At 33.8% G+C, this 17,398-nt stretch overlaps 2 protein-coding genes and 1 long non-coding RNA gene across 6 annotated transcripts in view; 2 read left to right on the forward strand and 1 right to left on the reverse strand.

Moving 5' to 3' along the window:
- Positions 1–4,597, forward strand: part of LOC102680377 (tolloid-like protein 2) — a 52,457-nt gene extending 47,860 nt beyond the window's left edge. For both annotated transcript variants that reach the window (XM_006611951.2, XM_006611950.2), the window contains exons 7-15: positions 137–367; positions 484–708; positions 1,149–1,616; positions 1,932–2,054; positions 2,189–2,507; positions 2,616–2,907; positions 2,991–3,204; positions 3,486–3,736; positions 3,801–4,597. In XM_006611951.2, the coding sequence (XP_006612014.1) occupies positions 137–367; positions 484–708; positions 1,149–1,616; positions 1,932–2,054; positions 2,189–2,507; positions 2,616–2,907; positions 2,991–3,204; positions 3,486–3,736; positions 3,801–3,971 (2,294 nt within the window). In that variant the 3' untranslated portion in view covers positions 3,972–4,597. The remainder of the gene's footprint in view (positions 1–136; positions 368–483; positions 709–1,148; positions 1,617–1,931; positions 2,055–2,188; positions 2,508–2,615; positions 2,908–2,990; positions 3,205–3,485; positions 3,737–3,800) is intronic.
- Positions 4,598–4,755: 158 nt separating this feature from the next.
- On the reverse strand, positions 4,756–8,842 carry LOC116185094. 3 transcript variants are annotated; one of them, XR_004149869.1, is made up of 5 exons: positions 8,725–8,842; positions 8,053–8,242; positions 7,755–7,844; positions 7,361–7,479; positions 7,072–7,261 (listed from the first exon to the last, which is right to left on the reverse strand). It is a non-coding gene; the product is annotated as an uncharacterized LOC116185094 (long non-coding RNA). The 3 variants fall into 3 exon arrangements; XR_004149867.1 differs by having other exon boundaries at positions 7,755–7,933; XR_004149868.1 differs by lacking the exons at positions 8,053–8,242; positions 8,725–8,842 and adding an exon at positions 4,756–6,272 and having other exon boundaries at positions 7,071–7,261; positions 7,755–7,962.
- Positions 8,843–8,884: 42 nt separating this feature from the next.
- LOC102680608 (tubulin alpha-1 chain) lies at positions 8,885–11,164 on the forward strand. The gene is made up of 3 exons (XM_006611952.1): positions 8,885–9,144; positions 9,664–9,886; positions 9,977–11,164. The coding sequence occupies exons 1-3, from the start codon at positions 9,142–9,144 to the stop codon at positions 11,101–11,103; spliced, it is 1,353 nt and encodes a 450-aa protein (XP_006612015.1). The 5' UTR covers positions 8,885–9,141; the 3' UTR covers positions 11,104–11,164.
- The last annotated feature ends 6,234 nt before the right edge of the window (positions 11,165–17,398 follow it).

Here is a 17,398-nt window from a genome sequence, read left to right on the forward strand (position 1 = left end):
GTAAGCGTGGAATGTCTGTCGGCTCGAGGTTAATTTGAATCGCGATTCGAATGATCGAATGTTTGCATTGATCGAGGTGCTCTCTTATTCGTCATTTCCATTTGGACGTAATTTCGATCGAATTTTAATTCTACAGGTCAGGAGTACAACTTCAACAAACTGACCGAGGACGAGGTGAATTCTTTAGGTTTGCCCTACGATTACGACTCCATCATGCACTACGCGAAAAACACGTTTTCAAGGGGAACGTATTTAGATACGATCTTACCGATGGAAGTTCACGGGAAAAAGCGTCCCGAGATTGGGCAGAGACTTCGACTCAGCGAAGGGGACATCGCTCAAACGAATCTTCTTTACAAATGTTACAGTAAGCTTCGTTTCGATAAGCTTTACGTAACTCGCTTCTTTCTCCTTGGATTTATTTGAAAATTAGAAAAAAAAAGTTTGGCCGATTTGTATAACATAGATTCGATTTTTCCACAGAGTGCGGCAGAACGTTTCAAGAAAACAGCGGAAGTTTCGGATCCCCGACTCATCCGAACAGCTCGCCACCATCCGAGGGCGAGAGATGCGAATGGAGGATCACGGCCACTCATGGCGAACGTATAGTCCTCAACATTACGTCACTGGATATATTTAAAAGCAATTTTTGTCGCAGCGACTATCTCGAGATTAGAGACGGATATTGGTACAAAAGTAACGTGTTGGGTAAGTAAAAATCGTGACAAGAAGGCTGGAAACACGTATCGTGTGTATATCACGAATATTGCATTCAATATTGCGACGAAGAAAATACTTTATTTCCACGCGAAATACTGTTTGGGAATATATTCACCTTTACGTTTTTTCTCTTTCGCAATTAACGATCGGAAAATGAGTTTTTTAAAGGAATAATAATCGCTTTCGGTCGAGAGAAAAATTTATAGAAGGATTTAGTTTGTCGATGCATGTCGTAAGATCGGTTTAATCCTTTATCCGTTTCGCGCACGATCAATGTGAATATCGTATTTTACTTGATACGATGTTTTAAGCTGGATATTTATTGCGAGAAGATTCGAATTATCCTGTACGATTACTCTCATAAAGAGATAAAAGAGAGAGCTCGATTAAAGCCAGTTTAAACTTATCTTTCATAATTTGATTTGAAGGTCGATACTGCGGAAGCGGTAAAATCCACGAGCCTGTCGTCTCGACCGGAAGTCGAATGCTGGTTACATACGTGACGTCCAACTATCAGTCGGGTCATCGTGGTTTCACGGCGTCCTACGAGGCTGTTTGCGGCGGCGAGATCGAGCTGGAGGACACCGGCCATTTGGAATCGCCCAACTACCCGGACGGTTATCAATCGAGCAAGGAGTGCGTCTGGAAATTGTCGGTACCCCAAAACTTCCAAGTGGCGTTGAAGTTTCAATCGTTCGAGATCGAGAATCACGACAATTGCGTGTACGACTACGTGGAGGTGCGGGACGGTCATAACGCGGATTCTCCATTGATCGGGGTTTACTGCGGTTACAAGATACCTCCGGACATCAAGTCCACGGGCAACAAACTTCTGGTGAAGTTTGTTAGCGATGGGTCTGTGCAAAAGGCTGGATTCTCGGCCACGTTCATGAAAGGTGAGATCCAGTTTCACGTTCGATCGAGCTTCGATGCCTCTCGATTGGATTTCGTCTCGTCCTTCTACGTCATCCTCGTATAATAATAATCCTTGCTGAAATTTTGTCGAGATAGCAAAGTGGAATTTTAGCGGAAAGAGATTTGTCGCGATGCGAATCGAAAAGAGTAAGAGATAAAGAGAATTTCTTTTCTTAGATAAATTGGAAGGAATAAAAATTATATAAATTAGAGAATTTTAATTATCTTTTAACAAGAATAGTTGATTCAAAGTTTGATCAAAAGTTGAAGCTTTAATTTCTTTTTTTTCTTTTTAGAATTCGACGAGTGCGTGTTGATCGATCACGGTTGTGAACACAATTGCATCAACACTTTGGGCGGATTCGAATGTTCCTGTAAACCTGGCTACGAATTACATTCCGATGGGAAACATTGCGAAGGTAATTTACCCAGAATGCTACAACAATTCCTCTTTCCAATTGTTCTAGTTTATTTTAGAAATATTTCACCGACGATAGATTAGGAATTTCAATGTATCTCTGTCGATTAACACGTCGTGCGTTACGTTTATCAGACGCCTGTGGCGGAGTGTTCGAGGACAGCAACGGAACTATCACGAGTCCCTCGTTTCCGGTAACTTATCCAGGAAACAAGGATTGTGTCTGGGAGATCATAGCTCCGCCTCAATACCGTATCACGCTCAATTTCACCCATTTCGATCTCGAGGGTACCAATGCTCGTCAACAAGAATGCGAATACGACTCCGTGGAAGTGAGCAGCAAACTTGGAGACGATATTTTGAGAAAACACGGAGTTTTCTGCGGCTCGAGGTTACCATCGCTTATTACCTCGGAGGGCAACTCCATGAGGGTAACCTTCACGTCTGATAACAGGTAACGTGACAAATAAACGTTTAAGAAATTTTTTTAAAATATCTTTTTTTCAGAATACCTTTTTGCGAGACGACCTTCTCATACATTTCATTCCGTGTGTAATTGCAGTATCCAGAAAACTGGTTTTGCCGCAGTTTTCTTCACCGACATGGACGAGTGTGCGACCAACAATGGCGGTTGTCAGCACGAGTGCAGAAACACAATAGGCTCTTATCAATGTTCGTGTCACAACGGATTTACGCTTCACGAAAATGGACACGACTGCAAGGAAGGCGGTTGCAAGTACGAAATTGCCGCACCTATGGGTACTATAACGTCACCAAACTATCCAGATTATTATCCTGGGTTAAAAGATTGCGTGTGGCATTTTGTTACCAAGCCGGGTCATCGTATTAAATTAGTTAGTGTCCAAGAATGGATATTTATAAATATTTGTATTATTTCGATTCACAAACACGATTCAACGCGTTAAAATTCTTTCAGGTTTTCAAAGTTTTCGAGATGGAATCCCACCAAGAATGCAATTACGACCACATAGCGATTTACGATGGCGATTCGCCGGATAGTCACGTTCTCGGCAAATTCTGCGGTACCAAAGAGCCCCATCCAATCTTGGCAACTGGAAATCAAATGTACATGGTATTTAAGAGCGATGCTTCCGTCCAGAGGAAAGGTTTCTTTGCAACTCATAGCACGGGTAAAACAGCTATTTTATTGATTTAAATTGAAGTAATCTAACACATAAATTCGTCGTCGAAATTTTCCAATATTTACACCATAATTTCTAGAACTCTTTCGTGCTATGTGCACGATTTTTCGTAAAATCTTACTCGACCATCAGAATCGCAGAAAATATTATTATACGATTTGATTATTTTGTTTTCATTTACAAATAATTCTATATCGATACGAAAAGAGTCTTTGACTCTTACATCGATATTTTGCACAATTTCACTCGCTCGATCTTCTCGCACACAGCTTGCGGTGGCCACCTGGTTGCAACGAACGAAGTGAGGCATTTGTACTCCCATGCGAGGTACGGTGTCCATAATTACGACCACAGGACCGATTGCGACTGGGCAATCGAGGCGCCACCGGGTAAAAACGTGCATCTGACGTTTGTCACGTTCCAACTGGAATCGGAGAGCGATTGCAATTACGACTTCGTCGAGGTCTATTCCGGCCTGGACACGTCCGGCCTCCTCTATGGACGATTCTGTGGAAATAGCGTAAGTTTAGCGACACGAGGTATAATTATATTGTGTTCGTGTTCTTACGCTTACCTTTTTCCAGAATACCACCGATTTTATTTCGATAAACGAGGCGTTGCTGGTAAGGTTCAGAACGGACGACACGATATCGAATAAAGGGTTCATGGCGTTGTTCGTCGCTGTTGACCGTCAGGATAGCGGCGAGAATTACGGAGGTTCGGAGGACGAAGACGCGGACGAGGAGACTCTCTGATCCGTGACAGGCCTCGCCAATCGAGTAGGCTACGGATTCCACATTGGTTCACTGTTGCGGAATAACGATCAAGGTGACGAGTAAATCTCTGGATTTACTCGTAGAAAAAACATTTCAATGGAATCCAGGACATATAGCAAAAATGTGAATCTTGCTCGATCGTCGAGGCCGCGAATCTTGGTTCTATTCACGAATTCGAAACACAAGGTGAAATGAATCGAATAATTGAAATATCGATCCATTGGACTTGGAAGATTTATATTCAACGATTAAAACGGGTGTTAATCCGAGTGTCTCTCGTGTCAAGGATAATTTATTCCGTCAGCGATGACGTTAGATAACGGCTTAACCATTTGGATTAGCGATTTACGATCCTGAAATTCGGCCTAGGTTCAGGCCAATCGTGCCATTGTATGTTTAGGTAGAGAGCGCATTATATTGTTAACTATTATGAATTTCGAATCCAGTGAGAAACGACGATGGTTTAAAGAGGAATAATGGCGAACCAACACATCTTTTGTGTTGACAAAAGTGATTTTCTAATATTTGATCGAACATCATCTCATCGGTGTTACGGAATTATTCCAAGTAATCGATATCGATGCGATAAGAAGGCAATAAAGAAGTCGAAAAAAGGAATAGAAATAATTCCATACTCGATCGACATTATTCTTTCAAACACTGCCCTGTAACAAATGATTCGATCACTTTTTTCTCGATAATCTAATTCTTTCCAATCTTCTATTTTCTTCTCTTCTTTTTCTTTTCTTTTCTTTTCTTTTTTTTTTTTTTTTATGGACATTTATATTTTTCGAAACGTTTCTTTCAAATCGTATATGTGGACGAATAGTTTTAATATCGCCATACAGGAATGTAGAACGAGAGTCGTGTTTTAAAGTTGAATGGAGAAAGAAAAAAAATGACGAGAAATTTTTCGCTCGAACCTATTTGATGGAAACCTTCCAAACGACAACTCAAATGCAAATAACTTGAAATAATCTAGATGTAAATTTTAGTTATAGCGCTGATCGATCCTGAAAAAAATCAGCGATAGAAGTCTTACGGCGAACCTCGAATTACGACGACCGATTTCGATCGACGTTTCTTTTCACGAGGATCCCGCCAAGCGTTTATTGTACATAGATAAAAGTTTTTAGATGTAGACGTCGTGCCGTTTTATATCGTAGTCATAGGATCGACGACGAAAAAAAAAAGAAAAAAAAAAATGAAATGTCTCGCTATCGTGTGAATTCATGGATTTTTGATGGTTCTCAGGCTCTGTACTTTCGTCTGTGCGTCTCAGAACAATAAATATTTAAAAATATCTCGAATAATTAGGTGTTTATGAATTTGTTGAGGAATGAAATAATTCCAAATTGACGTATTGTTAGGCATACGTTGAATTGACATAAACTAGACAATAGTATTCGATACAAATTATTGGTACACCGTGAAAGTTCAGCTAGAGCAAATAGAAATCTTTAATAAATTTATCGTAGATAATAATACTCTGGAGTTGCGATATTTTGGTCACTTCGTATTAAACTTGCAGATAAACGATGAGAAAGAGATTAAATTTAAGATCGAAGACGTATCCTATCGAATTCATCGAAATACTCGTGTTTCTGGCATGAAACGTTATTCTTTGTACACTGTTTAAGGAAAAAAATGACATGTGAAAGATTAATCTTTAATGGCTAAAAATATTGTTCGAGAATAAGGAACAATATTATTATTAAATTTTCAAAATTTTTGCCAATTTTTCTACGTATTTCACTGCCCGGTGTATAATTTTCTCGATGGTGCATGGAGAATTAAAAAGAAAGATGATATAATAATATATTCTTATCTTCATGTTCTTTTTCTATTGTCCGATAACAATGAATAAGGCCTATGTTAATTGGAATTAATTAAAAAGAAATACGATAAACTTGAAGTTTCTTTCACAGATGTACACGTTCATAATGTTGATTCTTCGGAAAGAAAAAAGTGAATGAAAAATTCGTATGCCTATAGATAATAAATACCTTGTCATTATCCGACGATAAGAGCAATATTAAGCGCCGCGTCAAGTTCCTTTTTGTAAATTATATGTGATTTATTTGTTCTCAGAAATATACGTTATAGGCACTCTATATATTACTAAGCAAGTATATACAACTAATATAAGTGTTTATTCTATTAAAAAATAATCCTTAGCCTAAATTAGTTTCCTTTGTCCTTGTAGATATCCATTCTTGATGTCATCATTTATATTATCATCATCATCATCATTGATATCATTGATATATATTATATATTCTAATGAGAAGCAGAAAATAGAAAAAAAATTATTAAATATTATTAAATGTCACGAGTTCAGAATCAATTATTGGTAAATATAATAATTTTGATTATTAATATTGAATGTAAATTATCTTAGGTAAGTACTTCAAGGTTTTTTAATAATTGAATAATGCAATATTGTTGAAATGAAAATTTTATCTCCTTTTTCAATTTTATTCAATTATTATTCAATCAATTATGTATGTGAATAGAGATGAAGTACAAATATAATAAACGTTGGAACATTGGCTAACTATATTTGGAGAACAGGATTGCTACAAATGCAAGGACAATAAATGCGTGGTCGATCTGTTACATCATCGTCCGGTACCCAGTATTATCGGTATCGATTATGTTAATATTGAAGATCAGTTTTCATGATCGCAACTAAGAATAATATTTATTAGTTACTGTAAACCTGAATCATGTCATAAAATAATAGCAGGAAAAAATTAATAATAATTTATCGATATTTATCGAATAAGTTAACACTCTTTCCAAATTCTCTCTTGAACATTGGAATAAAGTTTTATTGAGAAATAATAAAACTTGTCTAACAACTTTCTAACTTATTCAATAAATATGAATGAACTTTGCATTTTATTGAACATAATTATTACGTGTTTGTAGACTGTCCAAGTACTATAACCTAAAAAAATTAATTTGACCACACTGATTCAAAAATAATTATTTTTCTCCAGATAAAATAATAATGATCAAATAATTTTTGAATTCTCTCGAGGATAACGAATTGTTTTTGCGTGCACATCATACGGATGAGTTATTTATTTTCTCTGGCAATGTACTGTGCCCCACCCTGCAGATCTCTTCCAGAAGAGAGGATCGTCGCGATTTACTGCTTTCCTTAGGCAAGATCCGGCTGTCTGTGACCAATTTTAGAAAAAGTGAACGGTCGAGTGGCATAGGCGTTCTCTCACCAGGGCTCTCATCTTTCCTTAGCGCTTCTGCATATAAAGGAACCAACAGAGCGTGTTCATATAATTCAGAAGATGAAAAAAACAGTTATGTACTCACGATCAATACATAATATCGTATTAACGAACCTTTACCATTGTTCTGAGAATTTTTGGCAATGTTGATTGATTCTTATGATGATATTGATTTCTTCTCATGGAAAATGGCCATTTACGTAATTATATTGAAAATCAATATTTTTCTCTTCCTATAAAAAAAAAAAAAAATTTAAGTAAAAAAAAAAAAACTTAAATTTAAGTTTTAAATAATTGATAACGAAATTGGATCTTAGATATTTAAAGATAATCAATATTGTTATATGATTAAAAAAAGATAATTTTCATTTTTAATCTTTTAACAATTTTATTATGAAATAAATATAATTGATGATTGGATTTTATAGAATGTTAATAGATATTTTTCAACAAGAAACAAGATCTTCTCGTTTGCTTATAATTTCACAATTCTAAGATCTAGACTTACAGGTAAGTCCCGAATAGAAATTCTGCGACGCAATGTCTATTCTTAACCAATGGACAAGTTCAACGCCCATATCCCGTTGTAGTTTTGCAACTAAGAATAAATATACCGTTGTTTTGCATTTCTCCGTCGGGAAATGTTTTTAAACATTGCAAGTAAAAGCAAAATCAATTATTATAACTCTATATAAATGTTATATTCATTTTATTTTTCATATATTTCAAAATTTTTTTAATGATGTATATAAAAGAAAAATAATTTACAGTTTTTGTGTTAAAAGAGTGGAATAAGTACTACTTACACTGAACTTTCTCTTGTACATCTTCTCATATGCAATGTGAAATTTTAATGACAATCTCTTCGTGAAATATTATGATGGAAGAAACTTAATTTGTAACTGTGTTATGTTTGCAACGTGTAATAAAAATTATATTTCCAATATAATTTTTCAGACAATAGATATTGATGAGATTATTTAAATGCAATTATTTCTGAAAAAAAAAGCAATATTATGAAAAATCCTTGTAAAATGCATTGTTTGGTAATTAGAATTCATAAAATTATGAATATAAATTTCTGAAAAATTATATATATGTATGATTATGATTATAATAATTATAATTGTAATCGTAATATAACATTTAATATATTTTAATCTAAAATTCTGATATTTATTTTTAATGAAACTAACAATAAACGAAACTAACAGTAATATATTCTAATTACATTATCATTTTACGTACATACATACATGTATAATAATTGAAAAAGACGTCTTCTTAAAAATATCATTTTAAAAATGAATTTCATTCATAAATCCTATTATTTTTAAAAACGAATTGTAACATAAAACTATTAACATAAAACAATTCTTTAAAATATTCAAAAATAATAAAATCCTTTTGAACTTTATTCCGTTGAACGATAATTCAATTCACGCTTGAATAAATTAGAAACAGTTATATTTCCATACTTGTTATAATACACATATTTTATTGGGAATCAATTATCATAAAGTCAATGAACAAGAGTTATTATATATCAATTTTCTTGCTGCGCCCATCGAAATTCGTAAAATCAATAAAATAAATGTCGCATGACAGAAGGATACTATATTTCGTGTGTAGGAAACATGCGTGAAGACGCCGTGGCGTTCTGCGGTCTCTTGTCGACCAATGGGAGTTCGGGATGAGGTCATCAGCAACCAATGATAGTGCGCCAAAAGAGTCGATAGTCAGGGGTATAAGATCCGGTTGCAAGCGTCTCTCGCGCATTAATCGTTTGGTGTTCGACTGTGCGTTGTGTGTGGTTGATAGCAGAAGTTCCATTACTTGCTTTAACTATCGACTACTCACTTTCTACAGCATAAACCACATCCCTAGACTTCAAAATGGTGAGTAAATATTATTGAGAAAATAAATTTATAAGGTATAATCAGAAGTGTTATTTCTGAATCGTTTGGTTGCACCGGCCGGCTCCGCCCTTTCCGTTATGACTCATATTTAGCAACTAAATACCATTAAAATAGTTAAATCGTTTATCTTGGGTAATATTCTTAATAAAATTGATTAAATAATATGTTTTTCATAAAATTGGTTTAAGAAATGAATCGCTTTAACGCAATTTCATTGTTTTGCGTCTATTGATTGGCAGGGAAAGTACGCGTCGTTTTAGGCTACGCGATCGATACTTCGCGAATGATGGCTGTCAAATATTTTCTATATAAAATTATTTTAAATGTGTTATTGAAATTAAATGCAATATATTTTATGATATAAAATAAATATAATATTAAAAATAAAATATTTCTAATAAAAAAGTTTATTAAAAAAATTTTTTTTTAATTTTTTATCGATAAAAGGAAATATTAACTGCTAGTTTATTATTTAATTTTTTATTTATATTTTTTTAGCGTGAATGTATCTCAATCCACGTTGGCCAGGCTGGAGTCCAAATTGGTAATGCCTGTTGGGAATTATATTGTCTGGAACATGGCATCCAACCTGATGGTCAGATGCCATCAGACAAAACCATTGGAGGAGGAGATGATAGTTTCAATACTTTCTTCAGTGAAACAGGTGCCGGAAAACACGTTCCCAGAGCGGTTTTTATCGACTTAGAGCCTACAGTAGTCGGTATGTAATTATTCTTTATTCGTGATTTATATATTATAAACAATAAATTAAATATTAAATTGAATAATTATTTTATTTTTAATTTTGCAGACGAGGTTCGCACAGGCACCTATCGTCAACTCTTCCATCCAGAACAACTGATCACAGGCAAAGAGGATGCAGCAAACAATTATGCCCGTGGTCATTACACAATTGGCAAGGAAATTGTTGATCTTGTCTTGGATCGTATTCGTAAACTTGCAGATCAATGTACTGGACTCCAAGGTTTCCTCATCTTCCATTCCTTTGGAGGTGGCACTGGCTCTGGTTTCACATCTCTGTTGATGGAACGTCTGTCTGTGGATTATGGAAAGAAGTCGAAATTGGAATTCGCAATTTATCCAGCACCACAAGTTTCCACTGCTGTGGTCGAACCTTATAACTCAATTCTCACCACCCATACTACTTTAGAACATTCCGATTGTGCATTTATGGTCGACAATGAGGCTATTTATGATATCTGTCGCCGTAACTTGGACATCGAAAGACCGACGTATACAAACTTGAACCGACTGATTGGTCAAATCGTTTCTTCGATCACTGCCTCACTTCGTTTCGATGGCGCCCTTAACGTTGATCTGACGGAATTCCAAACTAATTTAGTACCTTATCCAAGAATTCACTTCCCATTGGTTACCTATGCGCCAGTCATTTCCGCTGAAAAAGCGTATCACGAACAACTTTCTGTAGCGGAAATCACGAATGCTTGCTTCGAGCCGGCTAATCAGATGGTAAAATGCGATCCTCGTCATGGAAAATATATGGCGTGTTGTATGCTGTACAGAGGAGATGTTGTACCTAAGGATGTTAATGCAGCCATTGCAACTATCAAAACTAAGCGCACCATTCAATTTGTCGACTGGTGTCCAACTGGATTCAAAGTTGGCATTAATTATCAACCACCTACTGTTGTACCAGGTGGTGATCTTGCTAAAGTACAACGAGCTGTTTGCATGTTATCCAATACTACTGCTATCGCAGAAGCTTGGGCCAGACTTGACCATAAATTCGATTTAATGTACGCTAAGAGAGCATTTGTACACTGGTACGTCGGTGAGGGTATGGAGGAAGGTGAGTTCTCCGAAGCACGTGAAGATCTTGCTGCTTTGGAGAAGGATTATGAAGAGGTTGGTATGGATTCCGCAGAAGGTGAGGGAGAGGGAGCTGAAGAATACTAAACTGTCTCTCATTGAGATTTTTCAATGACATACAATTCGAAATAAACGAATTGATTTGCAATTGTTATTTTCATGTATCTTACCTGTCCTTTATATATTTTCCTCAATTGTTTAATTATTTTTACGAATAATTAGAATTTAATAGTTCATTTAAGTAAAAGTTAAAAAAATTAGATAGATTCTATTTTATTTTTTTAGCAAAATTTAAAAATCGATTTTTAATTAAAGTACACAAGACTTAATATACTTTGATACAGTATAGTAGTAAATAGTATTCGATAAGATTCTTTATCGCTTTTTGTATGTTAGTAGTTAGTAGTATAAATCAATTAGCAAAGGATTGTAAAAGTTTCAATTTTTTATGTTCGAAGTGTATTGCAATACGAATTCATATGTTCATGTAAAGATTATACGACGATTGAAATATAAGAACACGGAAATTTGTGGTTTCTAAGCATTGTCAATACACATTGATATAAATGATGATAATTCTGTTTACAATTTATTTTATATATAATTTATAAGAGAATGATAAAATCATTTACAATGAAAAAAAACTTTTTATTAAATAGTATTAAAATTTCAAAAAAATTTGAAAAAAGCAATGAATTGTTATAATATCTTTTATTTTGTTTTGTATAATTAACTAACATAAACTAATAACTAATTACATTCCTTTTTTATCTATAAATATTATTCGAATAATTTTAAACGTGACATCTTGAATAGTTCAACACTCTCACAAAATACGTATTAGAAATATATATACAAATATATGTAGCGTACAGTACTTTTGTCTAATAATTTATCGTACCTATTTGGTATTTCTTATTGCAAATACAAGAATATCTCTTCTAATTCTATCTCATCTTAGTTTCTTAGGTATCGGTTCATCTCGCTTTATTCCAAATAACAAGAATAGATATCTTACTAAGAATCCGCCATGAGTCGTAGCTTCTAACACTTATTGCGTACACGCATGCGCAGTACGACAGTGCACGTTGGTGCATGTCGGTGTGCACAGTGGTGTGTAAGGCGGTATTTTGTTAAAAAAAAATTGGCGGTCTCGTTGGATTAAAAATTGTGCAAATATTATTTACAAATAATTAACAGTGCGCTGAAATGGATCGCCTGTCTGTTCAATGTTGCAACGAATAATATGAGTGAGTGAATTCAATATTACTAAAAGTTTTCAGTAACATTTCCCTTGGGAAAGAATGTAAAAACCATAGGCTAGAATATCGATACGATATTATATCGACACGTAGAAACGAAAATAACGAAATATAATAAGTGTTAAATGAGATTTATTTAAAATCTATTTGTACCAATGCTCTTAGTCAGGTGTACTGATGTCTTTTGCACATCGATATATTGTTTGCATACCTACTTGCAAGGCAAGAAGCTGTGCCTTGAATGTATGCAGTTGAGTGCAGCCCCTCCAACTCGAGTTCTCGCTGCAACGTTCTCCGGTTTCCTCAATCACGTTTTTTTCTCGTGTACTGAATAATACATATAAACTGAGACCATTTCAAAGAATGCTAACTTTATTTCATGACTAATTACGATAAGAATGAGTGAGTATTCCAATGGGAATGTTTGAATGACTTCTAGTGTGCTTATCTTGTAACTTAAGCCGGACCGTATATGAGACTTTTATATTTCTGATAAAATGTGCACACTTAGACATTCTACCTATATGAATTATATATGTACACAGTAGGTTCACATTAACACTTCCAAATGTTGTATTTACACGTGTACTTGATTAATGTATACATTAATGTATTCAAAATAATTCAGGTAAAAAAATTTTATGTCGTGTTGCGTCTAATGCACTAAAATCAATTATTTTTTTTGTAACTTAGGAATTTAAAGAATGGTATATAAAATTTACTTTCGTAAATATTTTTTAACGTTTTTGTACGTGAAATGTAGTACTTTTTGTGTGTCAAATGAATTATATGAAAATTATTTGACAGTTTTAAAATAGATAAAAATATGAAATGTTTTCTAGAGGTTATATTCTTGATTCTTTTGTTTTTTCTTTTTATATTTAGTTATAATTCGATACAGATATTTTCATATTTACAAATAAATATTTCAATAAACTAAATATAATATAATCACAACTGTTCATTTTTATTAGCATTCAATTATATTCTTGTATTTAGTATTTTTGCTGTTATATCTTATCTATATATTATATATAAATTATATATTGTTATTATATCTCTTAACACTTGTTTTGTGTACTTTGTTCTTGCTTTTTGAGGTTAAAGATGCATGATTTTAACAATAAAATATTTCAAATATTGAAGTATAATTTCAGAATTATATACTTGATAATAATTATTTATTAATTCTTATAGGTTATTATGAAGCAATGTTACATTATATATTATACATATTACTTTTTATTCAATAAATATTAATAGAATAATCTTTTAATTCTTTTTCTGACTTTTATATATTTTTTTTTGCAGATCACTGCAAAGCCATGAAGATAAGTTTCTCCTTATCTTCACTTCAGCCGCTGAACCATGGCTTAGAAAAGCATGGTCAAGCGGGTGTAGTAATAGAAAGGCCATACAACAGTCTCACAAAAAAAAGGTTTGTATAATCTTTTTTATAGTAAATGTTTCATCTATATTATTAGTAATTAAAGTAAATAAAAATAATAATAGTATATCTATTTATATTGTAATTATATTTGTTGACATTACAGGAAAGATCCCAAACAATTTCATAATCAACGTTTATGGACAAATCGTGAGGATTGTAAAGATGAGTTTTGGGCAGCAATACGATCTAATTATGATTATATTATGGACACTAATTTGATAGATAGTTGTAAAGTATGTAACTTGATTTAAATATTTATCATATAATATATAATATATAATATATATTATATTTATTTTTAATTCAATATTAATAGGAAGCTAATGGTGAATTAACATGGGATGAGACTGATGTATCTACACAATCATGGAGTTTAAAAGAAGTTAGTAGTCAATTCTCGGAATTATATTCATGGCTGAGGGTACTCCAAGAATTGGTTTATTCCAAAGAAGAAAATTTGTTAGATAAAAGTCTGCGTGCGGTACATATTATTTAAATATATAATATTATACTGAATCTTTTATCTTGTGAAAGATTAAGTAACTATTAATTAACATGTATTATTTATAAAATTTAAGGCTCACATGGAGGAGCTGCGACGTAGGGCGTATAGAAGAAAGTTATTTAATGAACAAGCTGCAAAATTAGTGTCACATGCCCCTGCTTTGAAAGATGAAGTGGCGTGGCGTGTTGACCATTTAAATGCAAAATGGGAATTGGTTGAACAGATGATGGCACCTGTTGATCGACTTATATCCGATCAACAGGATATTTCGGCAGGTAATTCGTTTTTACTAAAAATTATAAATAATTCTAAAATTATAATTTCATGAATTGAAAATTTTTAAATAAAAGATATTATTATACAGATTTTGAACACGAAGTAAAATGTTTGAGGAAGTGGCTTCGAGAAATGGAATCACGCCTACAGCCTTTGAGTTTTCATGTAGATTGGACTCTAGCAGAACTCGAGGAAAAAGCAGTGGAACATATGGTGAGTGAATAAAAATAATTTGTTTCGATATATTTTTGATAAATATAATACATAAGAGCAAATAGTGCTAGCGAGCTATGCGTTTAGACATTGCAAGTAACGCGACAAATCAATATTATAAATACGTCGTTTCCGCGTACAAGCCGGATATATGTCTTTATTGTTAACGGAAGCGGTCGACAACGCACACTTAAACAAGCGTACAGGATAAACGTTGGTAATAGTAAATCGGGTGTGAATCTACTAGAAATAATTTAAGAAAGCGATCGAAATCTATTTTTGAGGTAATCGTAAAGATGAAAATAGTCGATTTTAATTAATACCTGATATTTTTGTTGCGATTTCCTATTAATAATCGTGCAATCTTAGCCAAGGATAATGGAGCAAGTTTTACTCTTTATCTTGACGAGACGACAGCCGACGCACGTTCAACACGATTCTCGACTCTGTGCTGTATGATCAGGTGGGCGTTAGGAACCCGACTCGTGTTAGTTCCGTATCTTTCTACCATGTTTTCTATCTTCTTCTTTCGCTCCTTTCCTCCCCCCTTAATTGCATCCCAACACAAAACATTATATGTACTGGACCTCGCGAATGTGTGCATAACTATAGCATTGTATAGTGTAAGCGTATATGTTTTCGAATTTTTTACTCGCTGCATATTGTGTAGAAAGAGGTTTATTTCATTCTTGTCTTGTTGTATTTTAAAGCAATAATGTCTCGAATAATATTTATACCTTGTTGCCTTTGATTTTTAGATTTAATCGTTTATATTTTTCAATAAATCAATTGTTAGAAATAGATAAAATCGATTCGATCAGATGATTATGATTATTCGATGTAAGATGTAAGATTATTTAAAATTGTTTAATGTTTACGATCTTATTTAATGTTATTTGAATCTACATAAATATTTATTAAGAAGAAATTAATATTACATAATAGAGGTTTCGGTCGCTTTATATAGATCCGCAAAAAGACATGTTACCGAATAACAAAAAACTTAATGAACGTAACGTTTATCCTGTTTGCTCGGTGGATTTAAACAAAGTGGTGAAAGAGGGCAATTTATCTCATTTCCTGATTCAAGAGAAACGTGTAAATAGTTTCTCATGGATCCCACGATGATTGGCGAATTAAGGATCGATCGAGACTTTGTTGATCTTTGATATAACTTTGCAAGTAACTTTCGTTCCCGTTCTCATACAGATCTAAGAAAATCTCGATAAGGGAAGTAGTGAAAGTTCTTCTTCCTTTTTTCATTGAATTTTTTAGGTTACTTGTTAACCTATGTAACCGTACATCGTTGGAAAAATATTTATCCAAAATAATTTCGTTAAATCGATTTCGACAGATAAATATAACTCGTATCAAACTCGAGAAATTTTAATCGTCGCCGCCGATCGATAAAATTGAACGGAAGCATCGACCGAATAATTTAAATTTAGCTCTTTAAGCTGGCGCGAATAAATTTGTTTATGGCCTGGTTCGTTGCTCTCCGACAACGCCACATGGCAAGCTCGTTCGTCTTTAAGCGAATTCCGGGATCTCTCGAAGCTTCGTCGCGAAACCTCGGAAATTCGTCGTTTCCAATATCGTGTGATTGTACAACCGTTCTATAAATTGTTCCCGAGTCGCGTGTAAAAAAATAGTCAAGGTTGAAACGTGCTTCCAACTTGGCGATTACGCAATACTCCTTCGTTGCGTTTACGGTGAAAGCTGTTGTTAACGCGTGCGAAACCATCTAGATCGTAATTTTAACTCGATAAATGAAGAATTTTGATGAGATTAAAAATTGCAAATTAAATATTAATAAAAATCGTATCGAAATTGTATGAAAAAATTTTACATCTTTCGAAAAAATATTTGTCTATTTATAAAGGGATATAAATCGAGGATTCAAACACTTCGATTCAATTATAATAAAAACAGAAAGAAATATTACCGAAACATTCGTTTCGAATATCGGTCAGCCTCTCGAACATTTATCATCGCGAACTTATCCTCCACGTTCACGGTTAATTAATTTCGAGAAACTCATTGTTCAGGTGCGCGGGTACGGTGAAGGGGCCGATTTTTTTTGCACATTATCTCGCGAGTCGGAATCTTTCATACGCGCCATTCATTAAAGCACATGCAACGGATGCAATGCGCATGCCCACTTACGTTGAATCGAAGTCGGGTTGAAGTGATTAATCTATCATACGCGAGGTTTTCCAATTCGACGGTGAAAATAAGATGAAAGTCGCTATTAAGGTCGCGAATAGGTACTGTCGAAGGAAAAAGAAAAAGAAAAAGAAAAAAATCAAGGAATGAAAAAAAAAAAATAATAAAGAGAAAGATATACGATAATGATGCGTATGCACGAGGAACGCATAATTTATTTTACGTTTACTATCGTCGCACGTATGGGATCGAATTTCAATATATCGATGAAGATTGATGGCGACATTTGTACCATGCGATGGAAATAAAGGGTATATGTGTTATCAACGTCGATGTTGGTAATTCGTGTGGATTTCATTGAAAAAAATCGATGCTATTATTGACATTAGCGATCGAAAGTTGAATAAAAGAAGCTTACGGTTTAACTTGTTGGAAATCGATAGGTTGGATTTAATTTTAATTTTTTGTCGAGATAGAAATCGTAAAAGAAGTATAAAAAAAAAAAAAAAA

The sequence above is a fragment of the Apis dorsata genome, unplaced genomic scaffold (genome assembly GCF_000469605.1).
Source record: "Apis dorsata unplaced genomic scaffold, Apis dorsata 1.3 scaffold_97, whole genome shotgun sequence".
Taxonomy (NCBI): domain Eukaryota; kingdom Metazoa; phylum Arthropoda; class Insecta; order Hymenoptera; family Apidae; genus Apis; species Apis dorsata.

Coding starts and splice junctions, on each gene's coding strand:
- LOC102680608 (XM_006611952.1), top strand. Junction 9,887..9,976: donor CTTAGAGCCTACAGTAGTCG/GTATGTAATTAT, acceptor TTAATTTTGCAG/ACGAGGTTCGCACAGGCACC.